The following is a 20907-nucleotide window of genomic DNA, read 5'->3' on the forward strand; positions in this document are numbered from 1 at the left end:
TTCACCATGTTTTGACATTTGAAACCATCTAAACGAGTAACCAACATTAATCATAGCCCCGCTTTCCTCCCACTCTCCAGCCTACAACACAACCTTACAGAGCAGGGTGGAGGAGTCAAGGGTGTTACGAGCACTGAGTAGTGAGTGACAAGAGTCCCGTGGATCCGCTGGGCTCGACAACAGAGGCGGAGGCAGGCGCGGCGCGGCGCGGTGCGGCGCGTCGCGGCGCGGCGCCCCCTCCGCAGCGCGCCGCAGCTCCGCGTCAGGCAGCGGCTCGCTCAGGAAATTTAAACACGGAGCCGTCCACGGCACAGACACACGCATCTTTCTGCTCCCAAGGTCACAGAGCCGGACGCCTGCGCAGGACACACACACACACACATTCCTCCAAAGGTAAAGCAACGTTAAATTCTTTCTTTTTTTTTTTCCTTTTTCTCGCTGATGGCGCGGAGAGACGAGCCTCCGCTGTCGGTGATCAGGAGGATTAACCGAGCTTTGGGCGTTTGAGGGACGTCGCCGTATGCAGGGATGATCATGTGCTGCGATGAATGAGAACTATACCAAGAGCAAGGCTTTAAGGCTGTGGAAGTGTCCCTGCTGGATGGTTGGCATCTACATTTTATGATGCGTTCAGGGGCCTTTGGAGGGAGGTGGAAATCTTGTCTGCTGCCCGGCGGTCAGTTCACGGAGAGGAATGTGTTGCATAAAACATAAATAGATACCATTTTTGGAGCTTCTTTGAGCGGCCGGGTTAGCTGTGGTAGGCCCTGGGCATTAAGACTGGCTTCATCCGGTCACTGTCCTTACATCAGCAGCATCATATGATTAGGCTGCAGTGCTGAGGAGTCACTGTTGTTGCATCACCTTTTCAGCTGTAGTTTTTCTGACGTGGATCCAACTTCACAGGTATTCACAAAAAGATGCATCATATTAAGTTTATTATTATTATTATCCAAGCGTGTGATGATTCTTTTATTTTTATTTATTTTTTTTTTTGTCACAAGTGGAGGGTGTTGTTTCACTCCTGGTCAGCTGGTGGGCTGTAAATATAGCTTCACATGCCTCATTCTGCGGGCAACCTCTGAACAGTCCATCCCTCTATTTTATTTAACTTGAATAATTAAAATCCACACAGGCTTGTATTCAGGTCGCAAGTGTCCCCCCCTCCCCCCTCCCTCCTCCCCAGTTCATTGTAAACGGTTTGTTGTGGCAGAGCATCACAAGCCTTTAAAGCCAGTCTGTGTATTTACTGAACAGCGGCCACTGTGGCCAAAAGTAAACCAAGGTTTGTTACATTTCTTATGAATTCAACTTTTCATTTGCAGGAGGCAGACTGTGTCATTTCCAAATGTACACATCCTGCTTTAAAAGTAGCCTCAACACTTCAAACAAACCCTTTTAAGGAGTCGCCAAGACAAATCAATTACAGGAGGTTGTTTGGAAAGACATCTGTTGAAGACAGTGAACCAACCAAAGTCTTCCACTAAGATGAATTCACATGATGCGATACAGTAGTTTATTAGTTGATCAGCCCTACGGAGGCTCATTGGTAGCGACACCTTTACATGTGGCTCCCAAATTGAAATGGAAATACTCGTGTTCACTTTCTTGCTCAGAGTTTAATGACATGTTTGATATGATGTCTGTTTCTGTACGATAAATATGAAGCTACCGCCAGCAGCCAGTTAGCTTAGCTTAGTTTAGCATGAAAACAGAGAACTGGGAAACAGCTGGCCTGTCTCTCTCTCTCTCTCTCTCTCTCTCTGTCTCTCTCCTCAAAGGAAAGAAAATCCTCCTTTTATTTGACAATTGACATTCATTTATATTTATAGTTAATTTATTTTGAGACGATGTCATGGTTCATGCTGCTGTACTGGTTTAATCTCCCCATAAATCATGAACTTTAATTCAGACATTTGAAGTTGTGGACAGTGAAGGGACGTGAGCAACCAAAGTCTTGGAATAAGATGAATTCCCATAAAAGCATAATAAATCATCAGCTCATTGGTTGCAAAACTTTTTACAGGTATCCCCCAAGTGTAAAGTGAATTTAACTTAAATTGACATTTAAAAAAATAAAAAATACTTGTATTCCCTTTCTTGATGACAGTGCAATGAGATGTTTGACACCACTTCTATTTCAATACGATAAATATAAAGCCAGTTAGCTTAGTTTAGCATGAAGACTGGAAACTGGCCTGGCTCTCTCCAAAGTAAAAAAAAAAAAAAAAAATCCATCACCCAGCTCCTCTAAGGCTGACGAATTCAACACGTTGTACCTCCTTTGTTTAATCTGCACACAGAGTGAAGTGTGTCAACAACAGTGTGGTTTTATGAGGGGTTGTACGTCTTGGCCAGGTGCAGCTACTTCCTGAAGCTCGGATAGATGGCTGCTGGCTGCAGCTTGTGTTTGTGTTTTGCCTTATTTTGGGAGTTTTGTGGTGCCTCCTGACATTGTTTCTTTCACTTAAATTGTGTTTCTTGACCATGTGTTGGACGCTAATCGAGACTGTCTGCATTGTCCACTATTTGGTTTCTGTCCTGCTTTTCTTGTTTTAAATGTAGTTTCCCTATGCAGGTAACCTAAACAGTGTTTGGTTGACAATGTCCACAATGGTATTTTCTCAGAAAAGCAGCGTTGGTGCGAATATTAGGATGTTTTTTTTTTTTTTTTGCTGACTGAGATGCTGGTCCCATTACTCAGGGGCCTGACATGTTTATCATAATTAATATTATTTGTAAAGGTTGTACTCAAATATATCCAGAAGCAGGGGAACCAGTTCTTTTTGGGACACTCATGCACAGTTTTTCAAAGTATTTGGCTGACAGGCATCATCTTTGAGAACATGTTGCCCTTCGGGGGACACACCCCGTCTTGCTTTGTTTGCCTTGTAACCGAAGAAACCTCTTTCTGACTTTATCTGTACGTTTGAACTCGTTGTCTGGCTGCAGAATGACCCGTTAGATATTAAAGGATAACAATCTAAACATCCTAACTTGTGTTCAGTACTGTATCAGTGACCCCAGACCGGGTGGTGCTCCTGTGTGTACTTTGTGGTTACGAGTAGATGTAAGTAAATGCAGTTTCAGATAAAGATCAGGTTTCAAGATCAGGACCTTTTTCCACTTTCCCAGGGTGAAGCCGGTTATGTGCAAACACATCCTGATGAAGAGCAGAGTAATATACTGAGAACATAGGTTACGACACTCAAGTACACCCATCATCATCAAACTACAATCTCCAGTGGTTCTGTTTGCTCAGGAAGAAGAAGAACACACCTCTTAATGTTTTGTAAAAATGCATTCAGTAGATTTCCCTTCAAATCTGACATTATATCTAAACAACATATCAATTAAAATCAAATGGTAAAATAGAGAGACTGACAGAGAGACTGATCTTTTTTTTTATTTAAAAGGAAATGAGAACATAAGCCTGAAATTTCTGCTTTACTTTTATCTTATTTTAGATAAATGTAGTTTATTTTTGCCGGCACTGAAATTTATTATTATTATTATTATTATTATTATTTACTTATGTCTAGTGTTCATTTATTTTCGTTCTATATATACTGCGTTATGCTGTTGCATTGACTTGATCTCCCTGCAAATCATTAACTTTTAATTAGGTATTTTAGGAGAGGAACTGTAAAGACAATAATAGAGGCAGAGGCCGATATGTTGGCAGCTGTTAGCTTATTGGCGATATATTGTTTATTGTATATTGTAACAAGAAATGTGAGTACAGAAAAGCCAAACCAGGTGTGAGGTGAAATTCGAATGGTGTCTCCATTATATCGTGGATGTGCAGCCTCATTGTTTCTGCTGTACCCTGACTTACTAACCTGGCTGGAGCTGGATTTGTGTTACTTTTTGAGCCATTTAGCATTTCAGTTTAATCTGCCAAGACAAAAATGTAAGAGGACTCTGTGTCTGACCTTCATGACGCGCTCAGAGGTGTGTAGCTTTGGATTGGATGATAATGTGGGTGTTGGCAGCCCACATGGAAAAGTGAAGTCCACTTCCCGGCATGCTATTGTGTCCACACAGATTTAGTTGTGTGGAGGTGACAGTTGATTTATCTTTTTGTTTCATGCCTGTAATGACCCCAACGAGGAGAAGTGGGACAGAGGCTGCAGCGTAAGGAAACAAATTTCTCTCTTGGCAGAAGGTTTGCTGCTCAGTCAAAGGTGTGTTGATGGAAATTTATCAGTGTTTAAAGTTTTTTTTTTTTTTTTCATCCCCAGGAATTACCTCAAGAGCTTCAAAGTATTGAGGCTGACAATCGAATAGAAAGGGTATTCTAGTGTAAGTATATTTTACAGGAAGACCCCCTGCATGGTGGCCTGGGAGCCATTGTTTCTGTGCTATTTGTCCTGTTTGTTTGTGTGGAGGACCAAAGGCGAGCGTGTTTACCTGAGATCAGATGGCGGTTGTGGTGGTACACTGTAAGAGGAAGAAACGTGAGAGTTAATGATGAACTATTTCTAAAACAAAGTGAACAGTGTTACTCGGAGGTTACCTTAGAGCTAATCTTTCGTTGCCATAACTTCAGGTCCCGTGAGGTCTGGGTGGAGTGGGTGTTGGAGCGACGGTCATGCTGGTAACCGCTGACCGTAGAGGTCAAATTTTCTTTTGTAGAGTCCGACGGGGCTTTTCAGCACTTGTTTATCTGAAGCCGTTGAATATTTCTGCCATTTCAAGGTCTCGACAAAACTCTGCTCCAGAGGCACATCCTGTGCTTGAAAGGCTGTAAATAGTTCATCTTTTCCAGGTTAATGTCTTCTTGCGAGCGGAGTCTGATTTAGCTGACCCTCTGTTGTCCTTGGTTACGATTCAAGTCCCACAAGACTCCACAAAGTCCACATTAAAAACACATTATTAAGTGAGCACTGACCAACCTCTCACACCTTCCACTGCCAGTGACAGAAGGGAAAAGTAGCTCCACTTTGCAAATAATGAGTCAAAGAAAATTGTATTTAGGAGACCATGGAAAGGTGGAGGTTATCCTTTCGATGGTACATTTTCCGTTTTTTTCTTCCTGCTTTTATGACCCCTAAAACCTGCCTAGAAAGTCTCCTGATATACTACCCAGGAATTTGAAGGTGATAATTATACAAATCTAACCTGGATTTTTTTTTTTTTTAATTATTGATTCCATTAAAGAGATGTCAAGGTTTAAAACTACACTCATCAATTGTTTTAACAATTATTTAGATGACAATTTGTATTGTATAGTGGTTGGAATAGTGGTTGCTGTATCTCCCCTCAGTTTCACAGAGGGGTTTCAGGGTCTAGCAGCTTATTGTTTTGGATGTGGGGCCCACAGCTTTACCGTTCTGGTATATTCTCTCTGCGCTCATTAGCGCTGTTTCTAGATGCAGGCAGCCATCTCTGCCTGCTACTTGAACAGAAACAAAAAACTAAAAAAGTTAACTCGCTAGCTAGTGAATTATTATTATTATTTTTTTGCATTTAACCTCTTAAAGGATATTTTACACTCAGGAGTTGGTGGAGACCAAAACGGAGCGTGAGGAGCGTTGATATTTGACACCTTCAGGTCCAAATGGATTCCTATGTTGCTTTGTATCGGCTGGATGTAAATAGGAAAATGTTAATCACCGTTCTTATTTTATGAATTTATAGCAATGTTGTGTTTGGAGCTTGTTGCACTGCTCCTATCCAGGCACAAAAATCATCTATTTAGACCTGCCAACTCTCCCGGGTTTTCAGGTTTTCCAGTATTTGAAGGCCGTTTATCGGTACCCTCCAGTTTTGTTGTTTCTCTCAGAAATCCCCCGTTTTGTATGTCTGATTTTACCCCAGTTGCCAGATCATCGACGAAAACCAATCAACACACCGTGGACAATTTCAACCTAAAGGTTACTGTAACTTGGCAACCCACGACTCTGTTCCACCTGCGTGTGCCAGCTTTTGTCTGCACCGATAGGCCAACGGTTTGTTCCCCAGACGGATGCACTGCGTGAAAGGAACAAATGAGAAGGATGTTCTGGCGCTCCTTTCTCTCTAAGTGATGACGGATGTGTAAACAGATGAAGTCACAACGCAGCCAACAGAGCGTAAATTATGTGGATGGTAATTGTATCAGACGACATAGTGGTTATAAAATTTGCTAATTAGCGCATGCTGTTATGTAGAAAATGTTTTCCACTTTTGGAGCGAGGTTTACTGGCTACTGATCATTGTAAGTAGCGAACCTACTTAGCTGTCAAAATGCCAGGTTAGCGGCCCACCTAATAAACTGAAATACACCTGCAAATTTACACAGTGGACGTCATTGCCGTGCCACACACCATATGCTCCTGGTGTGTGTGTGTTTTTGTTTTTTTGTTTCCTCAAGTCCACCGAAGTCTCAGTTCAGATTTTTGTGGGTACGGAAACAGCCAAAGATGGTGGCGAAACCGCTGTAAACCCAAATTCAAGCTGCAGCACCGGTTTCACGTTTCTACACGCGGAAGTTGTGTTTGCCTTCAGCCTCTCACCATGAGAGTCACACCCATGTCTTCCTCCGTTACTGAAGCTAACCTGAAACACAACACCGGGGTCCCTTGTTGTGAATTAAACCTGAGATTCTGTGTCGCACCGCGCTACAAAGAATGCAGTTCTTTTGGGCTTCCTGCCGGGCTGCTCAGTGAAGTCCTTGGAGGACACACAAGGTGTGCACCTGACTTGCAAACACACACACACACACATACAGAGGGTTTTTCTCATGGTCCAGCACCACGTCACCTGGTCTGATGAGCTTTTGCCAGTTGGATGATTTGATTATAGAAACACTATTTTGGTTTCTGGCCTCCCGCCTCTCTTTGCTGCTCACTTACTGAGGTATGTTGTCTGAATAGACTCACCAAGGTGACGGCAGCCGGTCACCTCAAGCGCACACAGGGGACATTGTGTGTGTGTGTGTGTGTGTGTGTGTGTGTGTGTGTGTGTGTGTGTGTGTGTGTGTGTGTGTGTGTGTGTGTGTGTGTGTGTGTGTGTGTGTGTGTGTGTGTGTGTGTGTGTGTGTGTGTCCATGTCCATGCTTCTTGTGTTCACAACTGTGGTTCTTTTCTACCTGCAGTTTTTTCCTGGCTTCTGAGATGCAGAAGTTTTCTTCCGTTGTTTGTTCAGTAGATTCCTCGTCATGATTAATGTAGAACAGTTTGAATTCTGGTTACCACTATTTTTCGTCATTGTTTTTCGCAATTTAAAAAATTTGTATCAGTTCATGGATGTTTATATATTTAATGTACAGTGTGAATTAATCAAACTGACTTCGGTGATCCTGACTTGTTTTCTATCTCCATCATCAGGTCGAGATTTGTATTTGTGCTATACTTAGATTTACGACCAAATACCTGCCAAACAAGCCTCATGTGCCCTTGGTGCTCAGTACCAAACAAGTAACAACCCACCGTGATATCACCCATTGTTTTATGAGCAGCTGTTTTGAAGCCTCGAGTCTGACATACTGGCTGTTGCTCTCTTGGTTGTTTTGGAGCCAATTGGCCATATTTGGACGAGCCGGAGCGGATCTGACTGAGAACCCGAGGACACTACGCCCGCCCACCTATACGAGCAACCTGACTGCACCCCAGGCATGTCAATCAAACTAGGCATGTGCTCAAATTGGAGCCAGAGTTTTCTTGGAGCCAGCCCCAGTGGACCTCAGTGCTATTGCGCTCTACACTATCGCTTACTTAGAGACTACATCCATTTTTATGTGCAGTCTATGGTGCCAAATAGTTAATGTCAGCATAGTAATGTGCTTATAAAGATGGTGAACATGGTAAACAATTTAACCTGTTAAATCTTAGTGTCGTTCATTATAGATTTAGAAGAAAGGCTTGTCGACACTCGAAGTGTGTCAGCTGGACTTAATCAGTCGTTCATCTTTCACACATATGAGAGAACATACACGCTTCCGTTGTAACCAGTACACCATCTAAATCTAACGCATATATTTACACTTCAAGTCTATTTTTTTTTTTCCATTTTAAACCCATCACTTTCTCCTTGTGTGTTGGTGTCTGAACACTGCCAAAATGCTGTTGACCTACGCTCAGTACTGTGCCTGTGTGGGCACAGATGGAGGTTTGAAGCTGCTTGATGGAAAAACAGAATCCAGACTTAATGTGTTTAATCATATTTTATGACAACAGCAAGCTGGTCCCTATTAATTATGTAGCACACACAAATACTCACCGTGGCGACCGGTCCATTAATAGTGGAATAAAGTTGTGTGTTGGCATACTGGTCTGTAGCTCCTGACCGTTGACCTCTTTGTTGGTGAAATTCTGAAAAAACATCAATCAATTAAGTTTTATTGTTACCGGACCCCTCGACAATGATTTACTTCTGGTTGGAGATTTGAAGTCTTATCTCCATAAAATAGTCTTTCAAGTGATACACAGCTCTTTCCTGTTGGTGTGGATCACGTTCTTCTTTTGTCACCGGAGGTCAGCTAACTCCGTCCTCGCTTGTGTTTTTATAAATCGTCAGGTTCGAACCAAGCGGCAACCAGCAGTGACGTTGTGGTTTGTTTTTTTGAACGGCCGTTATGAAGCCTGGAGTTCAGATTGTGGCCGGCGCCATCTTGCTAGTTCCGAGCAGTTTGGAGCCGGTAGTGACCATATTTGGGCGGGATGGGGGAGAGCAAGTGGGAGATCTGACTCGATCTGATTGGAAACCCAGCGATACCACATCCCGCCCACCGATAGCCATAATCTGACAGCGTCACAGGGTGTCAGTCAAACAGACACGTCCCCCCCCCCCCCCAAACACGGCTTTTTGAAGCTTATTTTGAAGTGGAATTATTGTCAGATGGACGGCTGGAAAACCAATAAGAAGAAGCAACTTTAGCTAACAACACCGAGATAACTCATGGAGACATTTTATTGACTGATAATTTTTGGAGACGAGTCTAATGGGAGTCTATGGAGCCGCAGGCTTTTCAGAGCCAACCTCTAGTGGCACCCGGTGGTATTGCAGCTTAAGGCACTTCTGCATCTGCCTCATTTTTCAGACCCGGAAGCTACGAACACTTTTATCTACAGTCTATGTTTTGAATGCAGCCCGTCCGCTGCTCTTGTGGTCCGTTTTGTGAGGTGAAGGCCACATGATGAGGATCTGGACTGGGAAACCAAGAAGGAAGTGTTGACATTGTAGCGACTGTACAATGACTTTGCTTTGTGCGACTTCTTATGTACTTATGTGGTTTATCAAAACCAGAGCTGTCAAGCTTTTCTGGATGTTTCCCTTCTTTTTCACCCGGTGGCTGCTCTTTTATGGTCAATGTGTTTGGAGCTTCATATTCGTAGCCATCAATTTAAGCTGCTTATGGGTTCTGAGGATCCTTCGTGCATTGTCGTCACATTCAATCAATCAAAAGCAGTATCTCCACCGAGAGCTGCTGCGGACAGCCTGTAATCTGATTAGCATGGATTAGACCCACTGTATGGAACTCTGGAAAAAAAGGCATAATCTCTAATTTTGATTCAAGGGGCAATACGAGGGATGTTTACTCAGAGGATTATATTTGCATTCACCAGCCTGGTTTTAGTTGGAGATGGAGAAGTTTTGTCTGTATTTACCGAGTTGAAACCAGGTATATAATTAATTAAATATAATTCTACATAATTACTAATACCAGTCTTCCAGTGCTACAGCTTCTAATTTGTCTGAAACCACCATTACAAAATAAAAGACCCAAGCTAGTTTAGTTTCCCATTTTTGTTCATTCTTTCATTCATGTACGAGGGACTTTTTTTTATGCACATTTATTTTGCCTTTTTGTCTTTAAAATATGGTGATTTGAGGAGAGGTTGCCGTTGTAGCATGAAATGTAAAAGTTGAGCAGAATATTTAAAGCTGCGCTAATCAAAATATGTAAAGTGAAAATGATCACTTGTAGTTATCAGTGTGTAGAAAGTGATCAACCAACTCTGCCGTTTCCATTAGCTGTGTTGAATATTTTAACGTTTGGTAAAACCGTCTGTAGCTTTTCTTTTCCGGTTCACTTTCACTGCTCTACCACTATAATTTCCAGTGCAGCAAGAAGCTGATTTCAGCCCAAAAATCTGCAAAACCAACTTAAGTTTTAAGTGTGCAAAAAATGCGGGTGACCACAGTGGACCATGTCGCTGTTACCTAGATATTTTACACAGGAGTTGGTGGAGACCATAAGTGTTGTTACTGTTTTTCTAAGTGAGGCAATAAGTGTTAAATAAATGTTCACAGTCCTCTTGATCTGGTGGAAATTCATTTACATTTTTTAAGCGGTTGGAGATTTAATCACATATAAAGTGTATGTTATGCAAGACAGTAAAAAACAAACAAACAAACAAAAGGAATTAACAAAGTTGTCATATTGACCATTAAGATGTATCGATGGATTCACGCTGCCAACTTAAAAGCCTCTTTTTGATCCACTACCGTTTGCCCTGTTAAAGTTACTGCATTACACTGTTAATACAAACTCAACACTTAATGCATCTGTTTCAAATTAAAAGGCCTTTGCTTGCATTTCAGTAGGCAGAACCCATTCATTTCTTAACATAGCTTTTATTTGAACGTGTTGTGACTGAAATCAGACCCTTTTGATGAGTCGTGCAGAACAACTATTAAAATTAGCCTGATTATAGTGTTGATTTAATTAAATTAAATAGATTAAAATATTGAGTCTACATTATTGACTATTCATGTAAACTTGCACCACAGTGTTTACACAACCTTAGAGATTTGTATGAATATTTAAATGCAGATACGTGTTTATATGTTACTTGTTTTTATACATGAATTTATTCCTTCAGACCCATTTATAGTTATTTTAATGTCACTCTCCAACTTGCATAAAAGCCAGCAGCTGTACCTTATCCTCATTGACTTGTTTCTTGTTATATTGATATTTATTAATTTCAGCGGGATCAGATTTCCTTTTGCTTTTTGCAGTCGTTCTGTTACAGCGGCTAGAATCACTTTAACATGCAAATACCTCATTTAAATAGATCGATCTTCACCTGATATCAAAGATGCAATTACTTTTAGTAAAGCATCCGCAAAAGGCGTTCAAAATAAATGTACAAACTTTTAGAAGAAACACGCAATTTAGAACCCTTTATGTCAGATCTTAGTATGTTTGAGTCTCCACAACACTGAAACCCGATCTGTCCAGAGCAGCAATGAGGAAGTAGAGCGACATCATTTATGAATGTGGATTTTCATGAGTCATTTACACACACTCTTGAGGGCTGAGGCTTCCACTTCCCTTTTAAAGCTTATGTCAGTAAATAAAGCTGTTAGACGTCGTTCCATGCTGGTTATTATGAATCAGCAAGCTGAAAGTTTATTTTTACATTGCGTCTTAAATAGGATGGGAGATTTTTTTTCAAAAGTGTGAAACAATGAAAAAAAAAAAACGGTTGTTTGAGAAGTTTCGTTTGAAGGAGAGGTGTTGTTGTTGTTTTTTAATCTGTGGGACAGTGTTGTACACAAAGCTGTGAGAGCTGCTCTCTGAAGAGATAAATGGCAGGGTGGTGCAGATGATAGTATTTAGAAAATACTCTGGTGGGATGTGATAACTGTCATAGGGGAGATGTTGTCAGTGGGAGCACTGGCTTAAGAGAAGAGGACTAAGATGTGAGAGAAAGCTGCTTAGTTTTAATGGCTATAAACAACATCAAGACCCTTTATTGATCATGTATGGATTCATGCTAATTTATTTTGCCATTTCCTTTGGTCTTGTGTGTGTGTGTGTGTGTGTGTGTGTGTGTGTGTGTGTGTGTGTGTGTGTGTGTGTGTGTGTGTGTGTGTGTGTGTGTGTGTGTGTGTGTGTGTGTGTGTGTGTGTGCGTGTCTTCGTCTGCTTAATTTGAAGCTGATTAAAGTGTAAGTACAGTTAATGTGATCAAGCCTTGTCCATATAGAAATGACAAAGTGGTAAAAAGTAGACCTGCAACAATTAGCAGATTAATCGATTAGTTTATCAAAAGACAATTAATAAGTAATCATTTAGTTTTAGTCAATTTACTTGCAAAAATGTTTGTTTCTGGTTCCAACTTCTTAAATATCAGGGTTTGATGTTTTACTTACCTGTTTTATGAAGTAAACTTGTGATTAGGTTTTGGATGATGGTCAAAAAAAGCAAAAAATCTGAATACATCTCCTTTGGAAAAAACATTTTTCCAGATGAATAAATAAGTAAATATTGGTCAGTTGCACATTCTAGCAAGTGCAGACCACTTTAAATCATATTGCAGGAACATTTAAAAAAAAAAATATATATTTTCATCATCCACACTGCAGCTGTTCACCGTATGCAACTTTGGGTGTTGAAAAGAGATATTTTTGTTAAGAAATGTTTGGTTACCAAGAATCTGAGCCAAAGTAGAAGAAAAGATCCTACCTTAACACAGAGAATTAATTGTTATGCATATTATTGTAAATAAAGGGGTTCTTAGATCACATATTGTACCTCCATAAAGATGGCGGGGGGCACATTTGACTTTTAATAAATAGTCATCAAGTCCCATATGTTGTCGTAATGACAACAGGATGCAGCTCATGTCCAATTAAAACAAAGCTGAACTTAATGTGTGAAATTGGAGTGAAGTGCCCCTTTAATTGTCTCTGTTCTGCTGTCTGATGCAATCACTGGTGGAAGCTATTTCACAGCTATACTTGGGTAAATCACGTCTAGCTGGGTTAATATCAATTAATTGTTTTCTTGTGATTTTGCAATGCAAACACGACCAAACATGTTGATCCGCCTGGCTTCCCATGATCTCAGTATGCACCAGAAACTAATTGTACGTTTCGTAAATTCTTCCTGTCTGCTTAGAAAGGTGAAGCCAATACAGTTAGGCATAGCTGAACACAGCAGCTGCCCTCTCGGCTCTATGATGTTTCCATGAAAACATAAACGCGTGTGTTTGTGTTAAACAAATCAAAAGAGTGACATGTGGCAGTGGGCAGTTTCCACTCTTGGTTTTATTAAAACAAAATTCACATGTAATTAGAGCATGTTTGTTTTGTACACAGCACCATATGATTCAATACTGCCACGCGCTTCTGTCAGCTGACAGCCTCCGCCTTAGTTTCCACTGCAGCCTGAGGGCAGAGGGGCGGGGTCAAAGTTCAAACTAGACAGGGCGGGTCTGGTGTCTCAGGTAGAGCGAGCTCATGTCCTGCGGCCGTGTGGGAGAGCGTGTGGGAGAGCGTGTTGGCGCTCGTCCTCTCCAGGATACGGATGTCCTTCTCGCTCGTGTACTATTTCTGCTGACACTGGTTCATCTGAACGACGGAGGGGCCACAGCCGTTTGACCTCCTTAATAATCCCACGGCCGAGTGTGTACCGTCAATAAGAGCTGATTGGATGTTTCTATATATTTTCTGTAATGATCTGTGACGTTTTTTCTATAAACAGCTTCTCAGCTTAATTTATTTCTAACCTTAAAGTCCCAAAGGACTTTAGAGAGAAGGAGAAAGAGCTTGCTGAGATGTGACTAATCAATAATCAATCAGCAGGACAAAATGAAGTCATGCATAATGTACGTTTTCTTCTCTGTGAGTTTTAATTTCTTCTCCGTCCCTTTTTGTTTCTGTCATTACAGAGAATAGTCAGCATTGAGGTGGGCCAGTGATGCCACCCCCGGCCACGAGTCCCCCCGCCACGGCCCCACCAGACGGCGGGTGGGGGTGGGCTGTGGTCCTCGCATCTTTCATCTCCATCGGCTTCTCCTACGCTTTCCCCAAGGCCATCACGGTCTTCTTCAAAGACATCCAGATCATCTTCGATGCCTCCTACAGTCAGATCGCGTGGATCTCCTCCATCATGCTCGCGGTCATGTACGCTGCGGGTGAGTCGCGGGTCGCATTTACTTTCATCTAATTTTAAAATCAAAGTAAAATTGAATTTTTTGTTGTGTGAGGGAATACGAACTACATACTGTTAAGTCCCCTGGTGCACTACCGACGGGAGAACGTCAGGCTTTATAGATTAAGGTCACGTAGATTTAAAGGAGCAGTATGGAGGATTTAATGGCATATAGTGGTGAGGTTACAAATTGCAACCAAATGACCACCCTCCCTCTCCTCACCCTCCCCAGCCAAGCATGTAATACAATCTATAGTGGTCACAAAAGGCACAAAGGCCCTCTCTATGTCCAGTGTTTGGGACTGTTACCTTTTCATCTTGAGTAGGAGTTAAAAACAAATACTGGAAAATACAGTTTGATTTTATATGTATATTTTATGTTTTCAAAAGGTTGTAACAGTTTATGCGCATGCTAAAATCAAACACTGACACTTAACACAAGAGGTTCAAATATTCCATTTTATTCCAGCACAGGTTTATGCATCTTTATATATTTCTGTTCATTTATGTAAAGTCAATCTGGTGGTATTTTTTTAAAATTTAGTTTCTATTTTTATTTCACAATTTCCACAGACCCATTTTTACTTGTGGTGAAAGTGTAAACTCGCCCGCTAGCTTAACTAAATGACCTGACTGAAAACGAACAGCAACAAGTAGTCGTGTCATCTCAACTCGTTTGTGTTTTACTGGTGATGGCCATAACGTGGAGTAACAGTCACAGAGGACACAGTGCTCAAATCTGCTAGTTTTTTGTTCTACCTTTAAGACAGGCAGTGACAGCGTACAGATGTAAGTAGGTGGCGTGATCGGATCATGACCTGGATTTGAGACCACCAGGATGCTGGCACAGCGTCACACGCTGAAGCCCTCCAGACAGCCAGAAAACCACAGTGCTCTGCCAAACAAACAGAAACAACAAATCACAATTCCTTGGAGTGTCACTGACAAGACCTACAATCGGCATGTTTGTTCGGAGAGATAATCTACTCGGAGCTGCTGGATTTTGTGATACACTGCTCCATTTCTCTACATGAGCAGATTGACAGAGTTTTAGATAAACAAAAATCAGTTCTAAAAGTTTTGCCATTAAAACTGCCAAAAACGGCGTATATTGTTCTTTTAAAAAAATTTTAAATAAAGACATTGAAGCTGAATTTTCATTTCTACATACTGAACTAATAAAGCTCAGCCACCAATCAAATTCAGACCACCATTGTCGCAACCATTTTATCATCCCAAACACACTCCTCGTTTTTTGTTTTAACGAGGAGCCTTTGGAGGGTCGGGTTGTGTTTTCAGCAGGTCTCTCCACCATATTGCTCCGATCACCTTCTGTATTTCCCACTCTGGCCTCGGCCCTGCAGCCTTGTGCTTGGCAGTGCCACGGCTGCCATCTGTCCACGCTGTAATCCTCCCGTCACTCTTATCTTGCGCTGTTGTCACCATCTGTACTGGTCATCGGCGGGCCTGGAAAGCTCACTTCCTCTGTCGTGGAGTGCAGCTCCCGTCGAAAAAACAGACAAAGAATTTAGTAAATCTTCATTCAGTAACTAAGAGGTAACAAAAAATATCAGAACATGAAGGCCGAAGATACATTCAAGGTTAGGAGCAGTAGGCCTCGTGCAGGAATTAATCATGAGAGAAAATGTCCTTAATTGTCACATAAATGTGATTTAAAAGAACTTCTTGGACCTTCGTTTGCATAAATTGAGGAGAGATTCAGACCTGACGAACAAGTAAGCGGAAAAACCCTCTGGAATATTCCCTAGAGTTTCTTTTTCACACCTAAATGTACGAACCAAAGTTCATGTTTTCGTTGCCTTATATACATTTGATTTGGTTAGTTTCATTACATTACATTTCGCTTTTATCCAAAGCGACTTACAACACACCCATCGGGAGCAATTTTAGGGTTCAGTGTCTTGCTCAAGGACACTTAGGCATGTGGACAGGAGGAGTTGGGGATCGAACCACCAACCTTCCCATTAGTGTGCAACCCACCCTACCGACTGAGCTACAGCCTCCCAAGTGAGTCCCTTAGTTTCATATTGCAATTTTGCAAGCGTCTCATTTCTTTCACGAGTTTATAGTTTTGATATTTTTAAGTGTTTTTTTCAACTTTGGAATTCTTCGTCGGACCAAAGTACAATTAAATCCTTGGTCTCCTCCTCTGCTCATGTGGTCCTGCAGTTCATTTTCACTTCCTTTTGATGAGCGACATTAATCTGCCTCAGCCTCAAATAGTCTGACCCATCCAAAAAGTGTTCCACACTGAAACGAGCCGGACCGTGGTTCGGTTTGATCCCGACTGAGACCACCTCTCTTGGTCGGATAAAAATGTGCCCCTTTGGTCCGCACCGTGGTTCGAGGCACCTTTCACACCCGCTACTTTGGTTCGGACCAAACTCAGAAGTCCGAAGGTCTGGACCGAACAAAGTTGGTGTGAAAGCATCTTTAATTATTAATGAATCAAATCAATCAACCAAAATGGCAATTTGAAAATAAGTCTAAATCCTCTGTTGCAGTTGACAGTGTGAAATCCATCACTGTGATCTTTGGGAATGCTGATGAAGCTGATCATCAAACTGTATGACGGGACACCTCATGAACAGGACGCATTCGTCAGGTTCAAACAAGCCACTCTGCAGTGAAGGTTTGCTGAGTGTGACTTCAAACACGTGCTGGTCAGAATCTAAAGCAGCCTGAAAATTACAAGCATGATTACAATTATTAGTGCAACACATTTGTTGAACATCAAGAAACGTTTCTGGTTGCTGTCAATTAGTGCCTTCCCTCTAACCTCACCGAGAGAGCCGCACTTCTACCGATCACCCACTGCTGCTTCACAGAGATTGTATGTCATTATCATATGGGGGACGGCGTCAATATGTGCAGTTGCTAAGTGAGCAGCTCTTGTTACTCATTCATTCATATTGATTGCTCTCATCAGCTATTCATTAAACACCTGCTCTCTTGTTCTGCCTCGTACGCTGATGAAGTAATCGCTGTTTGACTGCTTTAACACCTTTCTAATTCCCCACCGCTGCGTCCGGGTGTGTGTTGGTGTTTACACTGATCTGTCGTCACGGTGAAGCGGCCTGATAATGAGCCGACAGCCTCCGACACCCAGAAATAATAATACAATGGATCCAAATGACCTTTTACTTCTTTCCACAGCCCGGTGATAACCTTGTGTCTTCAACCTGTCGACCTTTTTATGAACTAAACATACAAAACAAGCTTGTTTTCAGCTGGATTGACTGAATGTCATAAACCAGAGAGGTCAGGTCACCATGAGGTCACGCTGTAGAAAGTTCAATATCCACCATGCTGTCCTCCCCTTTGTTAAAATCTTTGGCCTTTGACACAGCACTATGTTTACCAGGGACTTCATTGTTGTCTGAGAGTTCACGACCCACTCAAACTCCTGATTGATTTGTCAATAAAAATGCCAAACATGCTTGTTGGAGCCAAACAAATGTAAATAGTGGCTTCTTTGTTTTCTGATTGGTCTGCTTCTTTCAGATTTGAACCTGTGGACGGCAGCGTTGGTCGGTCAGTCCACCACCACTTTGGTCTGAAATATCTCAACAGCTATTGAATGGATTTAATACAGACAACTGGGGTGCCCAGAGGAGGAGCTTTCTTAACTTTGCTAGTCCCTGTACTGTGAATTCAGTTTCAATACTTGCCACACATTTTATTTTGGGTTTCTACCGTATTTTTAGGCAATCTCCCAGCAACCCTCTCATTTTATTGTTTCTTTTGGGGAACTGTAATTTCCATGTCCCTCAAACACTACATGGCTGTGTTTTTAGCTTCTGTCTGACACCTTCCTCTCCAGAAGCCATACAAATTTGCATGTTCATGTCAACGAAACTGAAAATGGTTTCACAGAACTCAAAAGTTGGTGGAAAACAGATTAACCTGCAAACCTCAACATGAACCAATCAGCGATGTTGGCGTGACAACGACCTCACCTCTCCTGGAGATTTTGCATCGTCAGTTGCCTGATCAACCATGCAAATCAACTTGCAAACAACATCTTCTTTTTTTTTCTCCAAACAACCAACAACCTTTCCCCTCGGGCGGTATTTTAGTTTCACAATCTGTCCTATTTGAAACAGGAGGGTTTGGCAATGTTTCAGCTCTGTGGTGCAGTCCTTTCTCGTGTTACATCAGACAGCTTGTAAGGCAACCATCCCTCATGCCTTCAGCACGGCGAGTGTCGCACTCTGATGATGCGTTTAAGCTGCATGCGGTGTCTGTGTTGGATCAATGTCGCTAATCCAGAGAGAGAGAGAGAGAGTTGACCTTGGGTGTAGAAACATTGTGTTACATTCACTGTCAGTCATAAAGACAAGTTGAAGACCGGATGAGAAGTAAATCGTTTCTTAGAAGGCAAAAAAACAACCTTTAAAAAAAAAAAAAAAAAAAAAAAAAAAGATTTTACATTCTACAAATGAAAACATATCTCTGGCATATAGAGTGCTCACTGTCATTAATTTATTCTTATTTGCATGAAGACACCGTAAAGTCACAATCCCCTTCAGCTTTAAACTAAATACCATCTTTTAACATAATTTGTAATTGTTGGTCTTCCTAAAAAACTTTTCTTGAACTTTAAAAGTCATTTCCAGTTCAGCAGCACCCTGAGGTTCCCACGGATTTGCTGCACGTGAAAGTGATTGAACACTTAACCTCTGTAGTCTACGTGTGCCCCTGTTACACTGTCGAAGAATCCACAGACCGTGAAGGGACTCAAATGAAAACCTTTGTCATTGCTGTCGGTGGATTAGCCAAAGAAATGGGGATATTGTGGGGAAACATGTAAGTGTTGACATTTCCGCCTCTACAATGATGAGGTGGTGGCTTCTGTGCCTTGTTCAAAGGCACCTCAGTGGTGCTAACTTTCCGCATTCACACTGTTCTTGCAGGTGACCCTATTCTCTAAGCTTAAAACCAGCACCTTAACATCATCCATCCGTCGCTGCTCACTTTACCTCAAAGCCTCATGTCAACCTGAAAATGCGGACGAACCGTTATCTGGTAAATAAACTGGGTTTAGTCCGGTTCTTCCTGTTATTTCACTGAAAAAGTCTGTGAAACAAGTCGACAGCCAGACGCGGTCTCTTCAGAAAAGCGTGTCTGCATCTTCTTGCAGCCCAAAACAGCTTTTAAAAGTTGTTTGCTTCCATGTCTGTCGACTTGATCCTATTTGAAGTGTGATGGATAGCCGGCATCCTCGCGTCGTGAGCTGTACCAGCCTCTTTGCCACAGCTCACATTAAAGGCTCAGGGAAAAACGCATTTCTATGTGTCATTCCCTTTTGGGATCGAGGTGGTTATATTTAGTTTGGGGTTTTGTCCGCTGTGTAATGAAGTCCACGCTGCGTCTGGCCAGGAGATGATAAGCCTTTTTTTTTTTTTTCAAGGGAGGTAATGTGCAGGCTCAGGGGCTTCCTCATCTCGGTCCTACTCGGGTCCCGCCGAGCCCCTGAGAATACTGATCACTGCCGCGGATGCAAATGAGGGGAACTTTCCTCAAGGTCGAAAAAAGATTCATGCAGAGCGAATTTAAGTGAGATGACTCCTCGCCCGTTGTGGCTTTTTTAAATTGCAGTGGGCCTGGCAGAAATATGATACATCTTCTGGCTGGTAATGAGTGCATTATTTAAAAAAAAAAAAAAAATGTCATTACATTTCTCTCTCCCTGTTCGATTTTCACCTCCTGTACTTAAAATTCAACTGAAGGTTAGAAGATGGTGGCAATTATAAGATTCCTAAAAAAGTGCTGGAAGCTGCCTCATTATGCATCGGATGTTATGTTCAGAGAAACTGATCAAAGACTCTCACAGTCCTTCCCTGGAAAAATGGAACCAATACAACATAAATTCACCATCTTTACTCAAAATGTAATAAAGTGAGTCATAATTTAGAAATACAAAATATATTTCATAATTCCTGGAATTAAACCAACCTCACATAAAACAAGTATTATATTAGTTTTGCTTAAGTTATATTTCAGATTTATTTTGTCAGAAGACTAAACAATATTTAGTGATAACAGATGATACAGATGGTGAGTCATCAACTTAATCACAAGCTTTAATCATAATAAATGACTTTAGTTGTCATCCCTACCGAACATGCTAACATTTTAAAACTGCAATAAACAATTTAAAAAAAAAATTTCAACCGGACTCTGCAGTTACAATTAGTTTCACAGTCTATTAACATCTTTCAACTTATTTATCTTTTTCTGGCCCACAACTTTAGCTTTCTGTTTCACTCTTTCAGCTCTCATCAACTTTGTTTGCATCAACAGGCAGTTTTCAGCACGATACTCCCTCTGCACCACCAAATCGCCCCCTGATGGAGTCAGCAACTAGGTGGTAGCATTTAGCAGCTCAGGAGTTTTCCTCATGAATTGCTGGAGACGATAATCTGACCGATACTGGATTTTTGGGGCCGATACCAACATTAGAGAGCAATACAATTCTGATATTGATATATGGGCCAAAATATATAAATGGAGTGATTCCTTAAATGTGGTTATTAAACACTTTAATACTTGTGACAAAGATTTGTAATGGAGTCAGGATATTTTACAATTACCGATCGCACAGACATCAGTGCACTGAAACACTAAACTTCACTGTTGTTAATAATTATGAAACACTATTAAAAACCACACGCACACATATATAGAACAATTTGTAATTCATCCCAAACATATTTTTCTGCAGTATGTTCTGTAAAAAATGTCATACCATTCATATATCATATTGCGTGCCAGTAACAATATATCTGCGAGAGGCCGATATCGGTATGGGCTGGTATATCGGTCAGGCTACACTGCAGACCAAAGCAGAGCTATAAGAGGGGGCAATATTGCTCTTTAATTCATCAGGTCATTCACTATATCAAATCTATCAAATGATAATATGTCAGTCTTTTGTTTACTGCGCTTCCCCCAAGTGGTCAGAAAAGCAATAATGCAGCTTTAAAATCATCTTTAATGTTGAGATTCGAG

General features: G+C 41.5%; 1 protein-coding gene across 3 annotated transcripts in view; it reads left to right on the plus strand.

The window, feature by feature from the left end:
- The first annotated feature begins 240 nt into the window (after window positions 1-240).
- LOC138621779 (monocarboxylate transporter 2-like) overlaps window positions 241-20907 on the plus strand; it is a 29534-nt gene continuing 8867 nt past the window's right edge. The window contains exons 1-2 of one of the 3 annotated variants that reach the window (XM_069700084.1): window positions 241-393; window positions 13610-13855. In XM_069700084.1, coding sequence (XP_069556185.1) covers window positions 13639-13855 — 217 coding nt within the window. In that variant the 5' untranslated portion in view covers window positions 241-393; window positions 13610-13638. Of the gene's footprint in view, window positions 394-466; window positions 907-4096; window positions 4188-13609; window positions 13856-20907 lie in introns of those variants that run through there. The other 2 variants (XM_069700086.1, XM_069700085.1) reach the window with 2 other exon arrangements.

This window comes from Brachyistius frenatus, unplaced genomic scaffold, assembly GCF_029030835.1.
Source record: "Brachyistius frenatus isolate BFR_SWC_R1_liver_20210118 unplaced genomic scaffold, ASM2903083v1 Contig_32, whole genome shotgun sequence".
Lineage (NCBI taxonomy): Eukaryota > Metazoa > Chordata > Actinopteri > Embiotocidae > Brachyistius > Brachyistius frenatus.